This window comes from Lepidothrix coronata, unplaced genomic scaffold, assembly GCF_001604755.1.
Source record: "Lepidothrix coronata isolate B3197 unplaced genomic scaffold, Lepidothrix_coronata-1.0 Scaffold48, whole genome shotgun sequence".
Classification (NCBI taxonomy): domain Eukaryota; kingdom Metazoa; phylum Chordata; class Aves; order Passeriformes; family Pipridae; genus Lepidothrix; species Lepidothrix coronata.
The window spans coordinates 1,854,179-1,881,173 of record NW_016690228.1 but is presented as its reverse complement, the minus strand read 5'-3'; the positions used below and the strand labels follow the sequence as shown (position 1 = coordinate 1,881,173).

The following is a 26,995-nucleotide window of genomic DNA, read 5'->3' as shown; positions in this document are numbered from 1 at the left end:
GGCCGCCCCTCGCCCCGCACCGCCAGCGCTCGGACCCGCCGCCCCGCCGCGGTAAGGGAGGGGGGAAGGGGCCGCGGGCCAGGCGGTGCGGGGTGGGGAGCGCGGGGCGGCCGGGCCGGGGGTGCGCTGCGGGGAGAGCGGTCGGCGACAGCGGCAGCGGCAGGGCCGTGCGGGCCCGGCCGGCAGGAGGCCGCGGGGGAGGGATCCCTGTCTCCGAGGGCGGGAGGGTGGAAATGGAGGCACAGGAGAGCGCTCAGGGGCAGCGGGCAGGACTGGCTGTGTGGAAACGGAAAGGGGCGTCCCGAGCCAAGCCGGGGCCGGGGCCTTGATACTGCTTCAACCCCTCTAGCTCGGTGCTGGGTGTAAGGCACTGCCTGGTCGGCACCCCTCGGCTCCGGCCCCACCGGGGTGATAGAAGACAACGATCAGCCCCTGAGGGCTCTCCGTGGTGGGTGTCTTTTCTTGGCCGGTGCCTCACAGAAGCGCACAGCTCTTAGGGATGAAACGTTTTCGGTTTGACGTTTGTTACCTGGTGTGATATTACCTGGTTTCTCCTCAGGATTTTCTTGTATGCTGACCCTGGCAACCAGTGACAGGACCTGAGTGAATGGCCTGAAGTTGTGTAAGGGGAGGTTTAGGTTGGGTATTGGAAAATGGTTCTTCACCCAGAGGGTGGTTGGGCACTGGAACAGGCTCCCCAGGGCAGTGGTCACAGCACCAAACCTGACAGAGTTCAGGACGCATTTGAACAATGCTCTCAGGTACATGGTAGGATTCTTCGGGCTGTCCCACTAAGAGTTGGACTTGATGATCCTAGTGGGCCCTTTCCAACTCAGTATATTCTGTGACACTTTTGGTCTGTCCCACTTTCAGCTGCCTGGTTGGCCTTACTGCCTGTGCAAGCTGACAGTGTCCACTTCTGTGTGAGCCTTCCCAAATTTCCTTAGCAAATTTGCTACTTTTGCACTACCAGCTATTCTAAAACTCCCATTACTCTTTCTTTGCTTGTATTTTTCGTACTGCTTGCCATGGAAATAACCCTTCTGCTTCTCTGTTTCTGGCATCCCACAGAGTGTTAAAACATGGTAATTAATTTCCATCAAAGATGAGAACAGTCCTCAGTATTGTGGTAATTAGTGGCTGGATACGGCCACACACAGCAAGTGAAAGGTGGGACGGGTTTATCTCCTGTACAGTCATTGTGGAGGTAGCAGCCTGGCCCCATGTTACAGGCAGCTGCAGGTTAACCACAGGACATGAAATTGCTTGTTGGGTAGCAGTGTTGGTAGGCAAAGAGCAAGCCACAGTTACTCCAGAGGTAAAGGTGATTGAAGATGTGGGTCTGTAGGAAATCAGGAAGGCTTTGCCCGTCCTGCTCACAAGAGTTCAGTCTCTCCTGTCCCTTTTCTGTGGGGAAATAAAAAGTTAATGAAAGATCAGAAAGTGTTTTCAGGAAATTCTGAAAAACTACAAAACTAAACAAAGATATTTCAAGTTGTACTCAACTCTTCTTTTCTCAAAACTCACTGTAAGTCCAGGAATGTTTTATTTTCAAATTTAACTTGCTCCTCTTTTTTTGCAGTTAAAATCATGGCTCTGAAACAAGTTTCCAGCAACAAATGCTTTGAGGGTTTCCAGAAGGTGTTTGAACACGACAGGTAAACACCACTAAAGCAGCCTAGATATGTTTAGCATGGGGCTAAACACATACTGTCATTGCTGTCAGTGTTTTCAGTCTACAGGAAAATAGCATGTTCTCACTAATATCCATATTTCAGTAAGAAATAATGTCTTCTGCTGCTTTGGCTGTGTTCTTGTATTTCTGTGTTAATGTTTAACATAATCTAGTGTACTTAGTGCTGCAGATCTGAGATAACGAAGCCGCTATTTTTACCTTTGAAAATGAAGCTCCATCACTTTGGATTGTCTTATTTGCGGCACAGAGAATCACTGTGGGTGCAAAGTTTCATTCATTCTACTAGATATTTCACTTCTATGCACTCAGGAAAAGAGCAGACAGATGCAGTAGATAGTTCTTCAGTAAAAATTACTTTGCAATTTAATAGCCAAAGCTCAAGTTAAATATTGGGGGGGGTTCAGAATTCAGTTTTCAAACTGTTCCCAGTTAGCAGCACTGCAAAAACGTGGCTTATTTGTAAGCCTCTGTTGTAAGGATATTCAGAACAAGGTAGGAAAGTCAGCTGTTGCCAATTCGAGTCTAAGGCTGAGTTTAAAAATGGCTTTTCACTTCATTTACCTTAGCTGTTACAATTCACTGACAAAATCTCTCTTTGAATTAAATGCATTGAGTTACCTTTCTTTTTTTTAATGATAGTGATCTTCTTAATCAAGTAGTGGTGATAACAAGGAGTCTTTTATTAATACAGTGCAGAGCTAAAATGCAAAATGAAATTTGGAATCTACTTGCCTCCAAAAGCAGAAACTGGAAAGTGTCCTGTGCTGTATTGGCTCTCAGGTAAGTAACGTGAATTTCAGTAATTTAAAAAAGATAAACATGTTCAAGCTACTGAGCTAAGGTTACTGAAAACCTAATGTAGAGGTACTAAAGTGGGAGCTCTTGAAGTCTACAAAAGATCATCTTCTGGAAGAAGCATTTACTTTGAGTGTACTGTGATACATTAGGATGCAGCCAGCCTTGGAGGTAGCCTACCAGTTCTAAATGCTCAGTGTTCAAAATATTCTGCCCTTGTGTTCTAAAATGTTCATACGTTTTGTTCCAAAACTTATACATTTAAAGGTTCTCCTGAAAGGCCTTCCCACTGGGGCACCTCCTGCTTCTGTTTTTTTATGACAGACTGCTTCAGCTAACAGAGTAGGGATGTGAAATACAGCCCATGGAAGCCAGCACATTTGTCCTGTGGACTCCACCTTATTCTGAGTGCTGTTTTGCAGGGGGAAGCTGGTGAACTTGAAGAGGGAGGTGCTGTTAGCTGCCTTAGTGCATACACATCTAGAGTAAGGTAAACCTGTAGGATCAGAAAGGGCCGGGGGCTGAACAAGGTTGTGCAAGAGCAGTGAAGTTGTCCATCCACAGCATCGTTTCTTTGTCTCTCCAGCTCCTGCAGCTTCCTATCCAGCTGCTATCTTGCTGGATGTAAGCCAAGCTGGGATGAGTCTGCGTGTACAGACATGTGCTCCCAGTTATCCTGGCTTTGTTTCTCCATCCTATTTCTGCCATCTCCCATAGAGCTGGGTCTTGCACCAAAACTGCATAAATAATGTTAAGGCATTATTTATTGCATAAATAATGGTCAGATTTATGTTGGTGAAGGCTCTTGGATAAATTAATTAAATCGTTGTGTTTTTTTCCTATTATTCAAGATGAAAAGCAGAAACTCTGTTCTGTAATTTTAGGAGTTGCTTTATTGAGACTTCTGTTTAGAAAGCGGGAGACTTGACTGTCAGTGTGAATAATATGCTCCTTGTATGTATTCATTACACAAAATAGCTAGTAGGTCTGATTTGGGAATGACAGCAGACTACGTAAAAATGTTTATCCTTAATGTTAGAAACATCAAAATTATCTGAAGAGCTCTGAGCCATGCAGCACATGTATTTTCTGAATGTAAACCATGCTGTCTTGGCTAGTATATCCATCAAATGAGGTTATTTGCAACTTGTCCTCAGAGAAAACAAGAATCATTAAGCCCTCTCAAATTGCACAAAGAAGAAAAATTAAAATATTAGTGTGGAGTATTATTTATTTGTAATTGGACTTAATTTGGGCCTGCTGCAGTACAGAAGGCGTGGATTGCTGTGGGTTTGGAGCAAAGTGCTTACAGGCCCTTATACTGCCTAAAGTAGGTGAACTTTGTCAGACCACATGTGTAATTCTGTGATGCAAACAGCTGAGATGGCAGTAGACAGAAAAATATAGTTACAGGGTTGGGTGTCAAAAGTAAAGGATGTCAATCTTAGCAACAGTGTCTGTGGTTAATGGATTTAAATTCATGGTACTTGAGGGCACTGTAAGCTTTATCAGTGGGGACTCAAGGGGATAGAGAGTACACACTGACCTGGTTTTGATCACATGTTACTAGACCTGACATGCAACTGTGTCTGTTCCTGTGGATTGTTAAATATTGTTGAACCTAGTGAAAAGACTTTTCCATGTTTATGGAGATAGGAATCCCTTGTTTTTCAAAACCTTTTCTGTCAAGAAGGGTTTTGAAACCGGTATACTGTAAATGATGGGTAACCAATGATATTTTTATTTCTCTAGGGTTAACTTGCACAGAACAGAATTTTATAACAAAAGCTGGTTTTCAACAAGCTGCAGCTGAACACGGTCTTATTGTGGTTGCACCAGACACAAGCCCACGTAAGTTCTAGCAAGAGACATAAGAGTCGTTACACTGAAGGGCACTGTCTCTACCCTTGGCTAATGGAGTGCTGCAGTTTGCTACAAAGTGTGTTGCCCACCCGAGTCAGAATATGAGCTCACCTGTATCTTGCATTGTTCGCTAGATCATATTGTGTATGTGCTTAATAACGTGGTAGTGAGGGTTCGACATTTGAAACTCTCTTGCTGTTGTGGCACTAAAACTAGAACAAAGGGGCCATTGAAGTCAGCACGAATGAGGAGAGGAAAGAAAAGTGAAACAAGAATCATGTGTTATTAGAATTCTTGCTGACACTTTGTGACTTGCTGAGACTCTGTAAAACCTGCAGAAATGTGTTGTGACACAAAGCTGTGATGTTTGCTCTTTATCGTATTCTGTCTTCTAAAGCCAATTAAACACATGTCTGTAGAGGATTCCATACTTGGAAAAACAAACCAGAAACCCTTCCCCCCCTGCCACTACAATGGACTACTGATGAACGGAGTTTTTAAATGTTGTGCTGTTATTTGTATAAGGCTGAGTATGGGAAACCTGAAAATCGTGGATCAGCACTTATTGGGAATAGAGTCATTTGGGGATTCAGTGTTTTATGTTTCATATTTGCTGGATTCTGCTAAACTCTCATGGGTGCTATATACAAAGGTGGCAGTCTTCCACTGTTTCCCAAGCTTTAATGGGTCAGATCTGCATAGAGACAATATTGAAATGATGTGATATTCTGTCCATAAAATATTTTTCACATTGAGGTTTTGAAGTTGTGTCAGGTCAAAGAACATAAATACATGTTTCTAGTGAAGAAGAGAGACAGAAGAGCAAAACTTGTGTATGAATGAACTTTACACTTCATTGTTGCTATTTGCTGCAGGCTAGAGATGGGCAGCTAACCTTTGCCTTATTGACATTGAGTGATTATACTGGAACTTGTTTTTGATGTTATCTGTGTAAGTTGTCTCCATCAATGTGTAACTGTGTTTGCATATTCATTGCTGTGTCCATTTTTTTTTAAAATCCCTTTTGGCAGCTTCTCTTGTGCCTTTAAGTCTAATAACTCATAAGGATTGCTTTGCTATTTGGATGAAATTCAGTATGTGTTTCATATTATACTCTTAAATTTTAGCTCAGAGACTCCAAATGTTCTTAAGTCTCTTTGAGCTGTCTGGAGAAACAAGTGAAGAGCAATTAAAATATAATCATTAGTTAAGAGATCTGAGCACGTGCAGTGAAAATGCTTACATATGCCTTTTAACTGTGTAGTTATGCCTAAATGAGAATTATCTTCCAGGAGCTAGGAAATGTACCTGGTGGGTAAAAAGACTGCATGAAATCATTAAATACCTGTCATTACAGACCCTCTGTCAGGCCTTGGTAGACTTTACTTTTCCTTCTTTTAAGGGGTTTGCTTTTCCAGGCAGGTGTGCTGAGCAGTATTATGCAGATTTCTTTTCAAATTTCTGGTTTTTCAAGGCTTCATGAAAGTTTCTTTTAGGATAATGAGCATTGCCTTCATTGCCTGGCAGGACTTACTGAGTTTTTGTCTATCTCCGAGGTACCGAAGATAGACTTTCTATATCCAACATGTTGTGTAAGCGCCCTGAGTCCCTGGGGCTGTTGGACTGTTAAGTTATGAAATCACTCAGCATTCAAGGGCATGTCAGTCTGGAGCAGAGTCAACTTTGAATCCTTGTGCAAATCTGATTTCACGCTGTGACAGCGTGGCAGGTATCTTTACACAAAGTATGAGGCACTGTCAAATTACACATGGGTTTGCAGTGTAATCTGACAGTGGTAAAAACCCATGTAATTTTGGATTGCAGAAACTAGGAACATTCTGGAGAAAGAGAGGCCATTATTTTCCTACCACATATACCTTGAAATATTACATTCTGTTCTGCAAACCAGGCTGGTAAATCACAGACTAATCAAAAGGAGGACTGGATGGGATGTATTACTTTCAAGGACACATCTGCAAATTTAGTTTGAAAGCGTAGCCTTGGAAAAGAGGTTACAACCCTGCAGTTATTCAAAGAAGCAGCTACTTAAGTTTCATGGAGAGATATAGGTGGAAGCAATGAAATGAATTGCAGAAAAAGTAGAGGTATAGACTTAAGAAATTACAGGAACAGTGTTAATATTCTCTAGAATCTTAGAAAGGAAGGTCAGCAGACATTATTTGAAGCACATAAATTGGCCTAGACACACTATTTGGTGATACGTGTTCTGGGGGAAAGGGAATTTTCTTCAGTTTCGGTTTCTCACGTAGTTTCTTGTACTTGATAGGATGAGGCCTAGAGACTGAAATAAGCTGATAGGGCCAATTAACAAATAACAACTTTTGATTAAGTCCCTAGGTAAATTGGACAAAGCTTTACAGAAGTAATTTAGGAGAGATCTGTATGTCATATTTAGTTATGAAGAGATACTGAAACTATTTAGAAGTTTGATATATATGCAGGTATTATGTAACAGGGTTGTTTGAAAGGGTTGTTGAAATAACGGTTGAAAACACTGTACTAATGAATGAAAATCTGAATTGTTTTATATTTGGAGGGGTAGAGATATGATGACTGGGAAACTTGAGTCCCAAGTCTCTGATTTGTATGGCAGGTTCTCCAATTCTGAACATGTAGTAAGGACAGTAACTGTAGAAAGAATTTTCATTCTAGGTGGCTGCAATGTTGAAGGAGAAGATGAAAGCTGGGATTTTGGCACTGGTGCTGGTTTTTATGTGAATGCCACTGAAGATCCTTGGAAAACAAACTATAGAATGTATTCCTACATAAAAGATGAGGTAACTTGGCTCCTGTTGATGCTGGGTAAGGTAAAGGGGTACGGTTCAGTCATACTCTTTGTTCCTAGCACCAAAGTTTGCTTAAGGTGATTTCGATAGCCTGTGGATGGTTTGTCATTTTCTTGCTTTTCTCTGTTATAAAAAGAATGTATTTTTTCTTTTTGAATCCCTGATTGTTTCAGTGATTGGATTTATCCAGCTGTTAGGCCTTTCCTCACCAAACAGATATTGTCATAGAACTGAGAAGAGAGAGAACCACAGCACAGAGATGATAACATCTGGCAGGGCTTGAGCAGGAACTCCTTGAGTCTGCTTTCCTGCTGGAGATGCCACAGGGTTGGCCTGTGCTTCTGATCTTAGTTTGTTACCTGTGCATTCTCTGCTCCTGTAAAATCTCTGCTCTGCTGCTTGTGAAACAACCCACTGCGTTTCACTGCACCAGTACTTCAGCTGTATTGCCTGTTCACACTGTTTTTGCTGTCTTGTAGAGGGTGGGGAGGTGGTTCTTATACTGAGTGTAAAAGGAGATCCTTGAGATGTATATTAGAAAGGTGAGTGTCCAGTTTACTCTTACATGTTTCGTGTGGATAAAACCAGAGTTAATGGGAATATGGGGAAAAATAGTATCCCAAGAAAAATTTGCCATTCTGGTCACTTACAGGAGCACATGCATATTTATGTCTCTATCAAGTAATTTCTCTGAGGAAATTCCCACATCTTGTGTTACAAGGTTATGATAGATTTCTCTAGAGATAGTTTGAGTTACTTATTATTTGTTGCATTGTTTCCTTTTGATTTTACAGTCGTGTTCAGGTTGCTTTCAGGCCATGATCACAGATGTCAGGCTGGAACACAGATGTACCTTTGGTTTCAGTGGCTTCATGGCATTAAAATGTGTTAGTTAATTGGTTAGTTAATTCGTTGTGTGATTTTTTTCTTAAACACACTCAAATTGCTTTAACATTTTTATTACACTGTTGTTTCCTTTACAGCTGCCTAAACTAATAAATGCCAATTTTCCAACTGACTCTGAACGGATGTCTATTTTTGGCCATTCCATGGGAGGTCATGGAGCTCTTATTCTTGCTCTGAAGAATCCTGGAAAGTACAAAGTAAGATACAGTATAGGTTATATAAGGTATACTAATGCTTATAGAGATTTCCCTGGAGAAGAGGAGGCTCAGGGAAGACCTCATCACTCTCTACAACTAGGTGAAAGGAGGTTGTAGCCAGGTGGGGGTTGGTCTCTTCTCCCAGGCAGCTATCAGTAAGACAAGAGGGTAATCAGGCATTGGAATGGGCTGCCCAGGGAAGTGGTGGATTCTCTGCTCCTGGAGGTTTTTAAGATGAGACTGGATGTGGCACTTAGTGCCATGGTCTAGTAACCATGGTGGTAGTGGATCAGGGGTTGGACTTGATGATCTTGGAGGTCCCTTCTAACCTGGCTGATTCTGTGATTCTGTGATTCTGTAGATGTGGCAGAAGAAAACATAATTCTGAGTTCTGTTACAGCATTAAATGTATCAACAGTTTCAGTTTCAGGAGTTCATTGTTACATAGTATTTTTTTCATGCTTTCTTTCTGAGCAGTCTGTATCAGCATTTGCTCCTATCTGCAACCCAATTCAGTGTCAGTGGGGGAAGAAAGCCTTTGGTGGATATCTGGGACCAGATACAAGCAAGTGGGAGGTATGTGTTGCAACCACAGTTCTTGAATAACACATGAACGAGTGATCTGTAAATATATTGCAGCAGGAGTCTGGAATGAAACTCTGGGGTTCCCCTGAGCTGGTGCTGTTGTTTTGCTACACCCCTAAGCATGGAAAAGCATTGTTTGTTTTTGGTGGGTATGACTTGCTGTTGCCTGATGGTGCTTATAAAAATGTAATGAGATAGAGGTCTCTCATCAAATTGACTACATTCCTCTCTGGTTTATGAAAATGTAAAAATCTGTGCTAAGAAGAATTGTGAGCAGTTGATTTATGATCAGTTGATTTTTGTAGTAGCCTGAAAAGAGCCTGCTGCAAACTGTTCAGAGACTGATGAGCCTCATGGCATCTTCAGGGGCAGCCTGTGGGAGGCAGCTGGAAGAGGAGCCCATTGGATACTTGGAAATTCATATCCTGTAGAACAGGATTAAACTAGACAAAGTTAGGTTTTAGCTCCCGGGCCTTAATTTTGAGATGTAAGTAGTCATATATGAATGGCTGAGATACAAGAATTTTTATCTGCATGCTACTGCATTATTTGGGCAGCTGTTCAGTGTTCGTAATCTCAGATTAAACATTGCACTGTATTTCTAGAACTAAGATGAAGGGATCATCATGACCAGGTACTCAGATTTCCTTGTAAATAAGCACAAGCTGCAGTTAAATCCCTTGGAAATTTGATTGAAGTACCTGCTAGGAAGACATCCAGATCTGATTAAAACACTACAGAAAAGGAAAGTGCTAGCTGCTTTTATAATTGCTAATAGAGTAGCTTGTATACTTAGAAATCACCAGTTAGACTTGATTAGACTTAATTTATTTGTTGTGAAACAAAACAAAACAGAACAACCCCCAAAACAAAACCTGTTTTTTGTCCTCTTAACTTGCTTTGTTCTTCTGTAAACCCAGTCCACTAGATCAACAGCAGTCATCAGGAACAGACTTAGACCTGCCTTTGGCACAGATATACAACCTCTGATTTCTGTATTTTGGCTTAAGATTGCCATGTAAATATGTGCAGGATCATTTTATACAATGGCCACAATGCTTGGTTGAGCCCAAGCTCCCATTTCCATTGTAGTGTCATTTTTGGATCTAAAGGCATCCTGGAAGGATGGCTCTGATACCTTGGTGCAGGACTTCAGCTTTGCTGTTTGTTGGTGACCAGTCTTCTCCACAGCCTTAAACACTTTGCTGTCTTTTTAAAAGAATTTTTTATTTTGAGCATGTACCAAGCACAGGACCCCAAAGGAAACATGTTCCCCACGCACAATTTCATTTTGATACACGTATGTTTAGAGCCTTTAAGTTATGATGTGTGCTGCCAAAGTAGTTACATCAAGATACCAAGTTTCTTTAGCAGGATCTAGTGTCTGAACAGGGGTGTGAATCAGTACTGATTATACTGCTGTTTTCTGACTCTCCTGGGCTGGATTCTGTTCAGTCAAACTACCAACTTGGAAATTAGGTAGATCATACAATTTGCCCTTTTTAGACCATGGGTATTAATTTTCAATTGCTTGGAGTTTCCTTAGTTTTTTGCTCTTCCAAAGTGTAACTTGGTGTCCTGATCATGCTGCCCAGTATCCTCTCCGTGCCATTCTTTTCTTGAAGTCAGCAAAGTGGGTCCAGCCGCACGTATGTAACTGGATGTTGCTTCTCATTTATTTTTGCAGGCATATGATGCTACACAGCTTGTGAAGGCCTACTCAGGCCCTCGTCTTGACATCTTGATTGATCAGGGCAAAGATGACCAGTTCCTATCTGCAGGCCAGTTACTGCCTGATAACTTCATTGCTGCCTGCACAGAGCAAAAAATCCCAGTAGTCTTCAGACTGCAGCAGGCAAGTTGCTTCTGCAGCCCTTGATTGTTGGGTTCTTGCTTTGTGATTTTTGGATCTATGCAGCAGGCAGTGAAGAGAGTATCTTGTTAACGGGACATGCTCTCACTCTTGTCCCTGGCCAAGCAAGGAAGAGGGTGGGAAGTGACACTTTCTGTTGTATCGGCCATCAAGGGATGCAGTATCCACCTGATTTAGCTGCACTTCACCACTAGGTGCCGTCACAATTCCAGTTTGTACAGGCCGATCCCTCGGTGGTGGCTCGAGTTGCCAGTGCTTGGCTGAAGACACAGCATTAGTCATTTTTACTAAGTATCACAGTCACTGTACAAGCAAAGTGACAGATGGCCTTTTGCTGGATCTCTTCTCTGTGCTGTGGGTATTGTGCTCAACATAAAATTTCATGATGATTTAGTTTGCATGTGTCTGTGTAAATCAGGAAAGGGGTGGAACTGCTTAAAATCTTAGAATCACTTAAGGACCTGGGTGGAAGGATTGCTTTTTCCTATAGTGCAGTGACCCAAAACAACACTGTCCTGAGAGCAATGGAGTCTTTGTAAGCCACTGACAACTTCCAGCCAGACCCAGTGAGGGGCCCAGGTCTGGAGAGTGAGGGATTGTCCTCTCTGATTTATCGTAAACCCTGCACCTAGAGTTAGTGCTGATGAAGGGGAGTGGTTCAGAGGTTGACATCATTTTAGCAGTATGGATGGAGAGGTAATTCAGACCCGGGCTGTGTTATCCATATGCCCTATGTTTTACCAGTAGGACAGTGGGAACTGTTCTCTCTGATTGCATCTCAGTCTGGAGCTGACACCCCTCTCTAGCTTAGTGGCCCAGATTTGGGCAGGTTAAGGTACTTTCTGTTTGTTTAGCTTTCTAGTGTCCATATATACCTAACCTGTTGGATATTCTTTACCATTTTTAGACATAATCCAGGTGTTTCTTAAAATGGATCAAACCAAGAGAGTCATTACCTTTCCTGTAAGAGAGCTTAGCATGATTTCTTTATTACAAACCTTATGTTGTTTGCTGATTTCTTTGTTGTTGTTCTTTTCTAGGGTTATGATCACAGCTATTTTTTCATTGCTACATTTATTAATGATCACATCAAACACCATGCAAAATACCTCAATGCCTGAACCACTTGGATGTGAGTGTTGCCTGTCCAACGTGAATCAAGGGATAGAGATGAACTAAACAAAAATCATTTGCTGAAGTAACGTTTGTAAAATAGAACTCTTCTGATTGTACTGCTAAGAAAAATAAAAGTCCCCCTTAATCTGATGTGTGTGCTTTAGAGTAAGTATTTGGAATGTTTCTCCGTGCTTGGAAAACTCTCTGAACACCATGAAGGTGCATGCTGCATTCTGGGTAAAAATGTAATTCAGCAGATGAGTCAGCTTCAGGCTATGAGTGTGGGTATGTAGGTGGGACCTCAAGACAGTTTCTAGTGCAACTGTGCAGAGACAGGGTGTCCCTTCAGCTAATTAATTACTGGGGTTCACCTCATCCCTTAATGGTGAAGGAAGTCATTAGCGGCATAACTTATCAAGCTACTTAATTAATCTGAAGTGGTAGGTGTATTTTTCCTTGGCCTGTCTGAATATATTCCAAAGACAAAGTCTGGTGGAGAATACAGACAGAAGCTTTCTGTGCACAGTGGTTTACTGTCCTGTGCATTACGACATCAAACAGATGATCTGGAGTATTTAATGGATGATACTTAAAAGAAAAGACTTCTTATAAACCACGTGAAGGAAGCAGTCTGTAGTAAAGGAGGATTATTTTCTCCATTCCTTTGATTATTGCTGAGTGGGAAAGGCTTATGCTGTGTTCCTTAGATTTAACAGGACTGACAGGGAACTACTAAATAGATCTGAAAAAAGCAATTTCTGTCTAGATGATCTCATATGTCATTGTTGAAAGTGTGTGTTCTTATTGTACAAAAGATGGCAGAATGTAGGCCTGACAGTTGTAGATCTAAAATAGTTCCCAGTGATATAATTTTGCCAGCTACCTTGGACAAGAACACAGATTGTTCCAGTGAGCTGTTTATCATATGTTCGAGTAATCACTTGTAAACTGCTTTCTCATAGTTCAGTAGGACTTGAATCATTGCTCAAACCTTGACTCACTCTTGCCAGAGGAAATAGTAGGATAGATGTAGGATCAGTTGCCTTTTTTAAGCAGTGCTGAATGCTCTTCTGTGTCTCTGGCCTCTTCTAGATTCTGGGCTACAGGGAGTCTGATGCTGGGAACTTACATTTCTCTGCTGGTGACAGGCTTAAATTATGTAATGACTTTTATCAGTGTTGCATCTACTTATTTGTGAGGTGAGCTCTGAAGGCTAGGAATATGCAAGTGTATGCATTGCAAGAATTCTCCAAAAGGAGATTACTGCAGAAAGATTCTCTCCTTCCCAAATCCACTACCGAATGTGGAAAAATAAAGCCATGAAGTCACCTAGTTAAGGTAAAGATACTTCATTAGAGAAATGAGAATCTAGCACAATCTGTACTTGGGAGACTTCAGAAACCTGCATGGGAAAGAGAAGGCCGTATGTGTGTCCTACCTACAAGAAGCAGTACCTACTACTTGTTTCTGCAGACAGGGGCAGCACAAAGCAGCTCAGCACAGCCCTGGTGCACTGGGTTATCCCCAGGTCTGAAGGTGTTACTGCATTATTGCTCGGATTCAGTAGAATAAAGGAATTAGCCAGATAAAATTAGCCAGAATAAACTCAGATTTTGTTTGCCAAAGCACAAGTCTGCAGAATAATCTCTACATTTCAGGAGGAGGGGAAGGAGGAGAAAAAACTGCCCTGTGCAGAGAAGTGGAAGCAGTAAAATGAACAACTCTAATACATCAATGGGAGCAGGAACAAACTGAAGGAGTCTCCCTGAGCCCACTCAGCCCTGGAAGCAGAGGGCAGATAATTCACTGTCACTAAAGGACTGGCAGGAGACCTTAACAACAGCAGCAGCAAAGGTGCAGGAACCACGTTTGCAGTTACGTAACAGTTACCAGCTGGATCCTATTCCTAGTTTAGCTGCAAGATTCCTTTATTTGCATCACATCATCACCTTTTCCATCCCCAAACCCATCATTCCCAATGTTAAGCTCTCCAAATACCATCTCTCACAAGAAACCATCAATCACAGGGATAGTCATTAAAGGCTTTCTGCAAATAATATAGTTTAATTGTAACTACAGTAAAGATTTTCTATATACATTATGTTCACTGCGTAGGATATTATAGATTTGCCATGCATGTTTTATTGCACATATAAATATTGTACAAAGGTTCATGAAGATTCTCTTTTTAGCCATACAGGTTAAGACTGCATAAAAAAAGCTGTATTACAAAATATTTAGAGCTATTTATTTACAGCCAACTTCAAGCAAATACAGAAAGACACTATCAGAAGAAAAACAAATTTTAATTATGAAAAAACAAGGTTTGTCAAAATAATAATTACAAAGCTTCATGTTGACATATATACATTGTAAAAAAATACTCAGGAAACCTGCATTTTATTCCTCAAGCTGCAGAAATCAATATTCCTATTTTTATACTCCATCCTTGAATGCTTTTAAAATTTGATAAACTCTGACTTGAAAACTTAATTTTCTTTACATTGCTTTAGCTTTTGACAAAACAGATATTTGTGCAGCTCTGTAAAATATTAAAATACATTTTCATTTAGTGTTAAAGTGCACAGTACATTTTAAAGGAAACAATAAGTTAGCTGCCAATCAAAATTACAATTTAAGTCAATGTTCCCTCTATAAAATTAATGCTTTTGCTTTGGTTGAAGTAACTGGATATGCCATGCATACTGGATGTCTCATTGTCTGTGAGCCCACTTTCCTCCTCCTAACACATTGCTGTCACCACACACCAGCATGGCAGCAATTTGTGGTATCAAAGCACGTGGTCTGCATTCAAATACCATGTGAGCCATTAAAAATCTGCCATCGGAACAGTGGTGGGTTTGAATGCAGTGTTTGTGAACGGGCATGAAACTGCCTGGATATCTGGTAGTGACAAGTGTGTATCATTCTTTACAATAAAGTCTTTACATGATAGTTCTCTCCACATGCTCTTGCTTAAATGTTTAATCCCTCCCACCACATTGCCTCTTTTTTTACCACTCCGCATTTCCAACTACCTGCTTGTGTGCCCCCCACCAGCTCGCCTTTCACCACGTGCAGCTTCCCCATCCTGCTTGCCCAAGTCCCATCACTGGCCTCTCGTATGAAGGAAAAATGGATGTTGCAGATACTGTAAGAATCGCTGTGCTGGATCTTTTTAATCTAAAATGCATGATGTCTTAGTTATAAATTATGCTTTTAAAAATCTCTTCAAAAAACATAAAGTGGTGAAAAGAAGAAGAATCTTCCTTATTTCCTATTGCTGATGTGGGATTAGAGGTCTGATCCTGCAAACGTGCACTACAGAACATTGTGCTTAATTCTGCAGAGACTCTTAAGGAGAAGCACTGTACCCAGCAGTGGGTTAGATCTGGAAGATCCCATCTTTGAGACTACCTTTGGCAATTTTAGTCATTTTACCTCCTCTTGAAGGAACCACTGAAGAAAACAAATTAATTTTTTGTCTACCTGGTAAATCTTGTTAATGGTCTCGTGCTATTTTTTTGTATTCGTTCTGTAGTGCTGTAGTGTTTAAAAGAAATCGAGTTACAGTGCAAAATTATATTTCAAGACACATGATCCTAATGCACATCATTCATTTTGTTGTGGCAAAAGTTAAATGTCTTGTGCATAGTAAAATAAGCAATCAAAAATATTTGTTCACATTTATTGTTCAAGTTTACATATTTCCTTTTTTTGTTTGTTTGTTTTTAAACATCTATATACAAATAAAATGGGTGTGCTCTCAGTTTCAGCCGATTTAGTGGAGTGAGGGGAGAAGTGCTACTGGAATGTAGGAAACTCAGTGGAAGGCAGAATGGAATTTTTTACCAATGTTCCACAGATTCAAGAAATAAAGAATTCCATTCCAGCTAGCTGTTCTTTTATTAAAAGCACCTATTGTTTGCTTTTTTTTATCTTACGTTAGAAAATACAATTTACGAAGATCTAGAGCTACTGCACACCAAGTAGAATAAAAAATAACTAAGTATTTATATTAAAATAAAGTGTTTAACCACAAAAAAAGCAGTAATAAAATACAGTTTCCTAATTTACATTCTGCATCCAAAGGATGAATAACAACTCACTAATAAATAATATTTATATAAATATTTTATGTCTGGATTTTTTTAAAAGGCAATAGCCTGACGCAACTGCAGAAAAACCTACCATGGTAGCAGTCTGATTTACTCTCCCTTCTCCCTCCCCCCAAATGATTACAGCGATTCTTAGTTTAATAATACGAAGGTATCTTGCTGCAAGACAGCTGTGTGCTCCACACATTTTTAAGTGGCAGAGAGGTGGTTGTTTTAGTAAGTACTGTACAAAGTGACGTGTAAAAGCAGTGAAGCGCCAACTTCTTCTAGAAAATGTTTCTGTTTCGTTTCTGCTCTGTAGTTTGACACATACGTACAGTCTGAAACATGGTTTTAAAATTTAAAGTGTAAGAATACTCTTGGAGTATTGGGTTTTTTTTCAATGCAGTTTGAACAGACGGGCAGTTTTTTGATTCTTTCATGGCACAGTGGAGCTGGTAACAGCAGAGAGAGTAGTTTCATGTGAATAAAGCTTGTTTCACTGTGGTAACATCTAGCAATGCTTGAACTGTTATGCTCACTTTTACCAAGCCCTTTTCTTCTAGGATGTGATGTGGTAGGCAGAGCTTTTCCTAGAAAAAAAAAACAACAGAGGAGTAAAGATTAGGATACTCAATACGTACTGCAAACCCTTGCTTTACATGATCACATTTGGAACACAAAGCCCAGCAAGCAGGAACCATTTCCTATTTTTAATTAAAAAGAACTTCCTATGATTTTGACAGAAAGTTTCTGATTTTGCTTTCATTACACCTATGAGTCAGTGAGAGATCTGCTATATTCTGGGCCTCAGAAACCAACCTGTTCTGTGGTCATTACAGCGTGTAAACACATTAACTAAGGCGAGGGCCAGCAAGCACACATCGAACTTTCGCCTACAGTGCAAGACAACATAGCATTCACCTTGTTACTACATGTGTGTGAGTCTGGGGACAGAAGGCAGGTTCTGTCAAAAAACATTCTACCACTGGGCTCTAGAGAGGTAGGGCTTGGTCTCAGGATATGCACCTTGAAAGCTATGCACTAGTATTTACAGAAAAGTGTGTGCAATGTTGTGCATTCAATGGGCGAAGTGTTTCATTCCAAGTATTACCACTGTATTAGAAATATCCAGGAATCAACTTTATTCACCATAAGGACACAGCAATCATAGCCAGGATGAAACCTACTGGCTGTCCACAGAAGCTGTTATACCAGACGATAGTCAAGCAGTAAATACTGTATCTCCTACAGGGAACAAGACACTCACCAGTGAATAATTAGAGAAAGCCTTGCTTAGAGAGGCAGCCTTGAGTCACGACTAGCCCTCTCTTTAAAAAGTTGTTTTTCTTAATGTAACTGGGTATTCTTGTTAATTAAATCAATGAAATTATGAAATCAGGCAGCAGGTTTATAATAAATAAATAAATAAATGGAAAAGCTAGACTGCATCACATAAACCATAATCACAACCGTGACACTCATTGCCACAACATGAAAGCAAAAAGCATAAGTGGGATGACAAAATATACAGATAGATAAAACCCCAAACAAGCGTTAAACACAAACACATGGAAACAGTGTCTGCTCAACTGCATGTCAGATTGCTTTAAGCTTGAAAAACTTTAAGTTGAAACTTAAAGTTGAAAAAACTTCAAGTTGAAAAACTTGAAAAAATCATCTACATGATCTAACCTTCTGCTCCTTTCCTACGCATCCATACATGACCATCAGCAGACGTGGGATATCGATTTTTTGGAAAGAGACAGTTGTTCTGATATTCTCACTACTGCTATTCTCACTATTAGCTATTCAATAAACTTTTAGCTTTTAAAATTACTGATGCATTTCAAATCCTATTTTAGTTAATTGCTTGTCTTCTACTGAATATTATTCTTGCTTCTGTAATGTTAACTAAGGCTCCCTTATTTTATCTTTATACAATTCATGTCCTTTTCCCACACTTCCTCATACTGATTATTTGTTCAATTTAAATATCACTAATCTTTTCAACCTCTCTTCTCATTACACATTTTTTCAGCTCTAGTCCCTTCCCTGACTCCTAGGACCCTTAAAACTAAATATAATACTTGAAATGATTGAACTGGGATGCACAAGTACAATTCATACAGTTTGTACTACGTTATGCACCTATGATTAATAGTTTTTGTCTGCTTCCATTGTTGTCCAGTCCTTGCTCAGGGAAATTTCCCTCAGTGGGCCACAACTCCATCAAAAAAGTACCAGTATTAAACAGCTGTTGCACTGCTTCTGATATTTATGACTTTCTTTCGTTAATGATTATTTCCTTTATCCATAACCAACATTCAGCTTGCTTAAATTTTTGGTGAAGTTCTTCACACCCCACTCCAGCCTCAATGGGAGAAAAAAACTTTCCTATTAACTATGAAACCTAAAAACGAGAGACAGTCAGACTTCATTCAAAATCATGGCATCTGATACTGGTAACTGTTATTTATCTATATTCTATTTACATTTTACTAGTTGTTTTAATATTTTATGTTTGAGAGTTTTTTTATGACCCAAGAAACAACTTTAAACAGATAATCTTCAAGGAACTTGGCTGAGTAGGTCTGCAGGAGATGGACAACACACATTTCCCCATAGGGAAGATGCTCTAACATTCTGGTGATCTGCTAATGCTGTGTTCCCACTTCAGTTGAGTTTGTGGATTCAGATTCGAATTGACCAAACAGTTGTGGCAAATGCCTCCTGCTCCTGTCTGCCATCCTGTCACTCTCTGCTGCAGCTACTTGCCCAGGTAGCATAAGGAACTACCCCCATCTTGCAGCCATTCCAGGTCATCACTCGCATCTCCATTTCAAACCTGCCCTAAATTGCCTATTAAGTTAAGACACTGAGTTCTGCAGTTCATTCTTGTTTGTTCTTCTGACTGAAATATTGACCTGCAAGCTGTCAGAGATGGTTCTCCCCAACTTTTATTCCTCTGTAAAAAAAGTACCCTTTCAAGAGAAATATATAAATATATTTTAGGATACAAACTCCTAAACTGATACCTGGTTAGCACTGGAGAACCTACAAGAGAAGGCAGAGTCAGTGATATGAAATAAAAAGGGGGGAAAAAACCCTCCAAATATTTCTACTTCAGATGTGTGATTTCTACTAGACATGTTGCCAATCTAATGTCTTGGGACATAGTTCATATAAAAATCTACAATGCTCTAACTTGGATAATTAAAAACAAAAACAACCTATTTGAGAATGCAAATCAGACACCTGAAGTGAAATGTTATTCTTTCTACTCTCTTCTACTTCTTTTCATTGACCTTGCACAGTCGAGTCTTGTTCCACAGATCTGGTGGCCCTTAGCATGCCAATATTTCATTAGTCTTCCAAGCTAGACAAAAGGCATTAAATAATAAAGCCTACTGAATCCAATATCTGAAAACTGAGGGATTAGTATTGCAAGGTTGAAGGGTAGGGACTGAATCCAAAAATCTAGCCCTGAAACAACCTACCTTGCTAGATATTTATGCTTGAAAATATTATACATTTTTCTGTTGAAGTCAGATTTGCTTAAAACACCACAGTTAAGGATGCTTGCCTTATAAAAAAATTCTAAGCTCACCATTTTTGTGTCACCTTCTAGCACTTAGAGAACCTTTCTGTCATGCCCTCTTGCTAGGAATTTTGTAGTTTGTTTATAAGCACATTTTCACTAAAAGCATAAAGGAATGCATGCATTATTTCATATAAAACCTCCATGCAATAAGATTTTTCTCTTTTAAAAGGCAATGCATTATCTAATTCTTTTAAATACAGTAATTTAGTTTGTATAAAGCAACCTGTCTCCCACTGCTGTATTTACAAGATACATACTCCCATTAGGAAAGCTATTCTAGGAGCTCTGTAAAAAATTAGGACTCTGTTCTAGGAGTGAGAAGTTTCTCAGCATGTAACATTGGCCCCCCTTCTCAAGGGGGGCCAATTTCAAACTATGACAATACTATACATCATTCTTCACCAGTGCTTGAAACATATAATTGCCAGCCTTCTCTTATGAAGCAGGTGGAATTTGGCTAATGTTTTGTAACTCTGCAGCCAAACACGTGGCTATGATGAACTTTCCAAACCTGACAATGAGACGGGACACCATCTTCTAAATACAACAAACTTCATCTTAACGTGTCACAAATCAATTCTCTTATCTAAGGAGTCTTTCTGCTGTGCCTTTTGCAACCGGACGTGTCTATCTCGTATTGGCCTTTTTAGCCACCAACGCGCTTGTAGCAAACGTGGGTAGAGCCCTCCCCAAATCTTCGTTTGCGAAGCCAGACCATGATCTGGCTAACCCTAACCACTTTCTTCAAAACTTTGTAAATGGCTTTCATCAATCCTGCCTCACATACTTTTCAAATCAGTTTATCAATCATATATTTACTTCTCAGAATAAGAAAAATCGAATCCTGCCAAGGATGGAATCCAGAGCACACCAATAATAACTCAGCACAAGAGCAGTTACTTTGGGCCAAGATCCCAGGTGTCTCTGTACTCAGGTTCAGCCATTGTCCCTGCAGCACAGTCCATTTTCCATGCTCTGCCTCACTTTCTAATCCACTAAAACTGCGTTCTGGAAACCACTGACAGCAGAGCTGTGAAACTGCAAGCCATAAAGATTTCAAAACTTTTCTTAAATCTTGGCATTTTGAGGCAATATGCCTGACCAAGCAAGAGGAGAACTTGTCCATGATTCAGCTGTACCCACTTCTCTCAATCTTTGATAAGATATTTGTCCCTTTTACAATAGATTCAGATCCATAACACTTCAATACAGAAGTATGTCTTGTCTCTCTGAAAACATCCCTCTTGAAACCATTACTGAACAAACCCCAGAAAAACAGACAGAAGAACTGGCTACTAATTCTCAAGACCAGCCTAAAAGTCTTTTAGAACAATTGTGGTGGAAAGGGCTGCCACTCCACTCACACCAGCACAAATGATCTCCCTTCTCTATCTACTATAAAAATGAAGTTCTAATATATTTTTAATTTTTTTTTCTCCCTAAGAAAACAAAGGAACTTATATACTTTTTGCAAGCAAACCACTTTCTACAGACACATAGCCATTTTGAATGGCTGAGTTTTCAAACTCAGCACGAAGCAAAAGAACAAACCTCTCCTGATGGCAAAAAATATTAAAAAGTGCACAAAAAGGAGGCAGCAGCCAGGAGGTTGAATCACAAAGCAACACAAAGAGACAGTACAACAGGTGTATCCACTAACATAAACATGTGCATGTGCTTGCCAGAGCACGTTTCTAATCCTGGAACAAAATGTATGAATTAGACAGCGCAGAAAAAAGCCAGGAATACACAAGGACACTAATCCCACAAGGATACGTGACACACTCCACAGATACATCTATTTTTGTTGACACCACATGACTTCAAAGTCATGACAACTCTTAGAATTAGTTTATGGTAGGGCAAGCACCTTGGCAATCCAGATACAGTATTTATCAAAAAAGACATTGCTGCCATAATATCAGATGGGCAAGTAGTAAAATGACCACATGATAATAACAGCAGGGCCCAACTGTATTTGTTAGTAAAAGTAGAGAAATGGCATTCTGCAATTTGGCAACATCTTTCTTCCCTGTATTTGTAGAATATGTGATTTCAGATCTACAGGGGAAAAATAAAATGCTCATTAAAAAAGTGCAATAGTGGAATGTGCAATTTCTCCAAGCACAAATAAAAAAAAATAAGTTCATGTAACGCCCATCATTTAATGTTTGGAGCCAACTATTTTGAAATGGGAAGTCACTAAAAGAAACATCAGGGCATTACATTTAAGCAAACTTATATCCAACATACAAAACTTTTGACATTTTGTTAGGTCAAGGCCAGTTTTCTTTCTAAACAGTTAAAAAAGCTACAGCAAATATTTACTTTTTCATATAAGGAAATTTGAAATTATGTCTTTTTATATATTTTTCAACTATTACTGTTGATGTCTGTGTGTGTCCAAATACTCTGAAGGTACCATTTGAAGTACAAAAGAAAACAGCAGAAGATTAAAAAAGCACAGTAATTCAGGCCATAGGCATATTGCTTTTTTTTTTTCTTTTAATTTCCAATGGAAAGATAAGTATATTTTCTAAAGCGTACATTTATGGCCACATTTGACAAAGGAAAAAAAAAAACAAACCCTTAGACCTTCAATACTAAGGCTGCAATTCTGTATTTGGAGGCATAGCCAGTTAGATGTCTAGATATGTGCATTTTCTGATCACTCAGTAAATTGCAAATATTTACAGAACTGTAACTATAGATGGTGGGCTTCAGAGTCTTTATAAATTCTAGCCTTCAACCATAAAATTTTAAAAGTAGACCCTATATTTTACAAAAATGTCTCACAGTTTTATTCTAACATGCTTAGAAAACAGTGCCCTGAAACCGCAAGGAACAAAAATCTTAATAAAGACAGACACACATGAAACAGTACGAGAAAATGAATACTTAAGGGGAAATACCAATTATACCATATCCTTATACATTTAATTCTAAGAGACAAAATGATGAAATGAGTGTTTTGTACCATCAAAGTAGAATGGTTCATTACCATAAAGTATTTTTCTACCACTCTTTCTGCATAACACAGCTTATGTGCTAGAAATGAAGGAAATGGTAAAGGTTCACAAGCCCAGCTGTACTATTTTTATCTCAGCCTTCATATATGACCCTTCTTTTGGTTTGTTTGGTTTTTGGTTTGTTTTGGGTTTTTTTTGGGGGGGTGACAGGAGTAAATTTTATTTTTTTTTTTTTGAAAAACTGATATAGCAATACTTTGGAAACTCATTAATGTATATCGAGTAGAAAACTGTACTGCATATTTGCTCAGATCTAATTCAATCCCCATTCACATTAAGCATAACTTTCAGAAAACTTATTAGGAACGTAATGGGATCTATGTACAGCTATCAGCTGTAAAAACTTGCTAATATACAAGCAAGAAGCATGTGAAGGACTACTACATTGCATTACAGTACACTTGAAAATATTTATCTTTTTTCTAGCTCAAGGAAAAAGAAAGCCAAATCCTCACATCAAAATACCACTTTTAATCCAGTGCAAACACATTTTACCTGCAAGTATATCCACTACAAGTTGTATTTATTACTTTATCGCAGTATGAATGAGATGACCTCCACAGGATAAAAGAGCAATCAATATGATGGATACAGTACAGATTGGAAACCAATTTATTAAGAAATCATAGCTTGAAAATCTCTGATGATCATTGCAATGGAAAAAAACTGAATGGAAAAAGAAACAGAGCAGCAAACATAATTAATGTTATTAATGAATACGGGGGTGAACTACAGTGCACAGGTTTTTTTTAAACTCCAGGTGATCAACTTAATCATGTGACTGGCTGTGAGCAGTAAGTACCAATTGTATATAACTGAACATCACCACAGTGGGATCTCTCAAAGGTGAAGAACCACCAGTCAGTCGAACTGTTTATTTCTCAAGTACTGAAGCCACAGGAACAGCAGCACAGAAACAGGACTCTGAATTTAACAAAGAACCCATTAGAGTAGATTAATGAGCTACATCTATGTTTTAGTTTCCACTTCCCCACTTAGTGGAAGAATTACTGGCTTCAGGGATGAGCACACAGATTTTGATGTTTTCATTATTTTGAGAAACTTTACTATATTCACATTTAGAAAATGTAAGGGCGTATTTCACTATTTCTTTCCCTGTAAGATTTATATATATTTGGAAGTGTAATCAGTAACAACCCGAAAATATACAAAACTGGATAAGGTACATGTATGGTAGCACAGCTGTGCTTGCCATGAAGCAAGTATGTTCATTGTTTGTTTGTCAGAGTCTCGTTCAAGACAGCTTCACCATCTCTAACTACAAGAAAGTGCTTGTAATATTACACTTTAATTACTGTATACTCTCATAGCTGAGAATACACAGAAAATGTACTCTAAGTAACTAAACAACAGCTCTGTTTGCATGGTAAGCATATGCAAAGTTAAAACTCTGGACAAGTGTTGGAGTTATGTGCCACTATGACTAGGATACATTTCATTTGGTGTACACTGGTTCAACAGTAGTTCAGTTTCTAACCCAGTGTCTATAAAACATTAAAAAAGAATGAAGACATGAACTTCCATTTCTGCACACTGAAAATGCAAAACACACTAATCTACTCCTTCTCTTACCTGCCACCCAAAAGTTATTGGTTACGGTGGATAATCAGACGTGATATTAGACAATGAGACAGATGCGTACTACAGGATGGTAGCAAAGACTTCCTATACACGATTTTCTAACTTCAAAAAATGTATTCATGCATGCAGTTCAGCACTACATAAGAAGGGCACAACACAAAGCATCAACAGGAGATCTGTTTACCACTTACGGGAGCAGTAGTGAAATCTTAGCCCTACAGAAGACATCACTTTTGTCTCAATCACCTGCACTGGATTATAAACACAGAATTAAATAGATTCTGAACTGATTCAAGCTTTATGTCACTTTCTCAGTTTCAGCAGAAAAGCAACACTGTTAAAACAAGAAAATCAATATCAAGACAAAGATCTGCTGAAAGTAGAAACTTAAATGTCAAGCTCTGATTCTGAGTAAACAAGTGCCTGGTATTGGTATCACTGAAACCAGGCACATAAAGACAGGCCTGTGCAGGATGAGGACACAAGTCTATAGCTGCACGTCCAAATAATTAGTACCAATTCTCAAGTATCAAGAGCTTAGAAGGGCTCACTGAACTTGTCTGGTCACAGATGATAGACACCCTTTACAAAAGATTGGTTATACATATGCAGTGGAAGTTGCTAGACACTAAATCCTTTGATATATTTGATTTATCCATTGTCTGAAATTATTTTTTTTCATCCTAAAATACGTATCTAATTATACATTTCAAACTATATATGTATAAATATGTGTGTGTATAAATATGTGTATACATATCTGAGCCACAGAAACTAGGGATAGAACTGCACTTATAAGTTTTTTACAAAATTTTACAAGTATCTATGGAATGGGGATATTTACAGTGCAGCATTAAATCATAACCACATGGCCAAAATAATCAGTAACATGTAAGTTCCTATGCTAGTTATCCACTAAAAGTTTATAGGTAATTTTATTTTACACTAGACAGTGAGAAGTGAATGCATCTATTGCCAAGACACAAAACTGAGGTCCTTTGGTTAGGATAGCCTGAGACTGAGTTACAGATTTAGTCAACAGCATCTAGGCCAATACTGTCGTGTCATTATAGGTTTATATTTTTCAATCAATTTTCATTTGTATATTTCATGTCGATAAGGAGCAAAACAAAAAAAAAAATCATCTTATTTGAAGTTTTACAGTAGATGAACAGAACACAGAACTAGAAGGGAAATGGAGGTCATCAGTCTGGTAGTCCAATCACAGGCAGAATTCAAACATACCAAAACACCTCCTGGCTAATGTATGTCTAACCTTTTCTTTAAAACCTTCTAGGATAGAAAAGCTGGAGTCTGCCCAGATGATGTGTTTTCCGAGCTACACTGTCTTTGCTATAAACACAAACAAACAAACAGTGCCTGCATTTTCACAGGTGATGAAACAAAGAAGATAGTGACGTGACTTGCTTGACGCCACACACAAGAATGGCAGATACAGGAGTCCAACAGTTTATTCTCAGTCTGTCTTACTGTGTCACTCTGTACCATATGATCTTCATCCTGAAACATTCCCAAGTCCCTGCATTCTATGGCTTGCTCATACCCACTGCTAACTTACAGTCATCTCTGGGGTGTAATGTAGCAAGTGTCTGAAAGCAGTTCAACACTGCTTTGTGCGGCAGAAGAAAAAGAATATTCTATGGAATCTGGAGAAAACCAAAATGTAAGTAGGAAAACGTAACTACGCCAGTATGGAATTTAATCAGAACAGGAGAGAGAACAACAATCTTTAAAGTTACAGTACTCTTGTTAATATAAAGAATTAAAAAATAACAGTAATTTGAAAGGTAGTTCTCTAAGTGCTTGTAACAAAACATATGCAGAGATAAATGGCACCAACTCAGAAAATACTATTATCTGTTGAAGTGCCACCTCAGTCACTTCCATATCTGCAGCATTTTTGGATTTTCACAAAAAGTAAGAGGCTTAGTTCTGTTTAGCTTGTGATACACATCTAGCCTACACCCAAAAGTGGAATAAGAGTAGCTTCACTGCTTTAACCCATTTAGTGTGTAGTCTAGGCAACATGAAAGAAAAACTATAAATATAGAGGTACCTAAGTTCTTAAACTAGAGCTAGAGGGGATAGAAGATACGGGACTTGCCTTCAAGATGCTACTCCTTCTCTCTCCTATTTCAAGAGATTAATAAAGATATTACAAGGAAGGGAAGCAAGGGAAAGGGAGAAGTTTGTAAGGCAAAGGAAGGAAATTAAGTACCTGTAATTTGTCAGAGACAAAGCAGAAAGTTTTTGTGCACATGCGAACAGGTTATGCTGTTAGCAAATTCCAGTGATAAGTTATATACATCAAGACTATAAAAAGTATATGGAAAAGACAAAAGCCTATTAGATCCCAGGAGCGAAAAGTAGAAGTTGATTGTGGGGGTTTCTCCCCGAGGGCGAGCAGAGTGTCAACAGTCTTTCGAATGTGACGAATATCCGACTGCAGGATGTCATACGGAGAGCAGAGGTCAGCCTATCCCGAAGGGCAGCCATTAGAACAGAAAAAGAGTGCAAAAAATTAAAAATACAAAAATAGAAAGATATTGATAAATAAATTATCACAATATTCTAGCATAAACATGTAGGAATAGCTTCTTCTGACTATTGCCTTACTCGCTAGACATTCCAGCTTTCTTTTATTTCCTCTAAATACTGAAGCTATCATATAACATCAGAATGTTAAACTAGAAGAGTTCAGGTCTTCGAATCCTTCCAAAATTATGCCCAAATTCACAAGAGTGAGGAGGTGCATGTGATCCACTCATTCCACTGAGATCTGCACACCTTTGGCCATCTGGGCC

The 26,995-nt window shown here is 39.2% G+C and overlaps 2 protein-coding genes across 7 annotated transcripts in view; one reads left to right on the top strand and one right to left on the bottom strand.

Moving 5' to 3' along the window:
* ESD (esterase D) lies at window positions 1-11,988 on the top strand. Of its 3 annotated transcripts, none has more exons than XM_017815031.1 (9): window positions 1-51; window positions 1,583-1,658; window positions 2,388-2,476; window positions 4,244-4,342; window positions 7,028-7,152; window positions 8,145-8,264; window positions 8,742-8,840; window positions 10,537-10,704; window positions 11,763-11,988. In XM_017815031.1, exons 2-9 carry the CDS (start codon window positions 1,591-1,593, stop codon window positions 11,841-11,843), a joined length of 849 nt encoding a protein of 282 aa, XP_017670520.1. In that variant the 5' UTR covers window positions 1-51; window positions 1,583-1,590; the 3' UTR covers window positions 11,844-11,988. The 3 variants fall into 3 exon arrangements, with proteins under 3 accessions (XP_017670520.1, XP_017670522.1, XP_017670521.1); XM_017815033.1 differs by lacking the exon at window positions 1-51 and adding an exon at window positions 296-448; XM_017815032.1 differs by lacking the exon at window positions 1-51 and adding an exon at window positions 541-622.
* Window positions 11,989-13,882: 1,894 nt separating this feature from the next.
* LRCH1 (leucine rich repeats and calponin homology domain containing 1) overlaps window positions 13,883-26,995 on the bottom strand; it is a 116,492-nt gene continuing 103,379 nt past the window's right edge. For 2 of the 4 annotated variants that reach the window (XM_017815026.1, XM_017815028.1), the window contains 2 exons: window positions 26,410-26,667; window positions 16,418-16,528 (listed from right to left, as the gene is read on the bottom strand). In XM_017815026.1, the coding sequence (XP_017670515.1) occupies window positions 26,461-26,667 (207 nt within the window). In that variant the 3' untranslated portion in view covers window positions 16,418-16,528; window positions 26,410-26,460. Of the gene's footprint in view, window positions 16,529-26,409; window positions 26,668-26,995 lie in introns of all 4 variants that reach the window. The other 2 variants (XM_017815027.1, XM_017815030.1) reach the window with 1 other exon arrangement.

Excerpts from the sequence above, each read along its gene's own strand:
- ESD (XM_017815031.1), top strand. The coding sequence starts at position 1,591 with ATGGCTCTGAAACAAGTTTCCAGCAACAAATGCTTTGAGGGTTTCCAG. Across the intron at positions 4,343-7,027 it reads TGCACCAGACACAAGCCCAC|GTGGCTGCAATGTTGAAGGA; the intron begins GTAAGTTCTAGC and ends TTTTCATTCTAG. Across the intron at positions 8,265-8,741 it reads AGAATCCTGGAAAGTACAAA|TCTGTATCAGCATTTGCTCC; the intron begins GTAAGATACAGT and ends CTTTCTGAGCAG.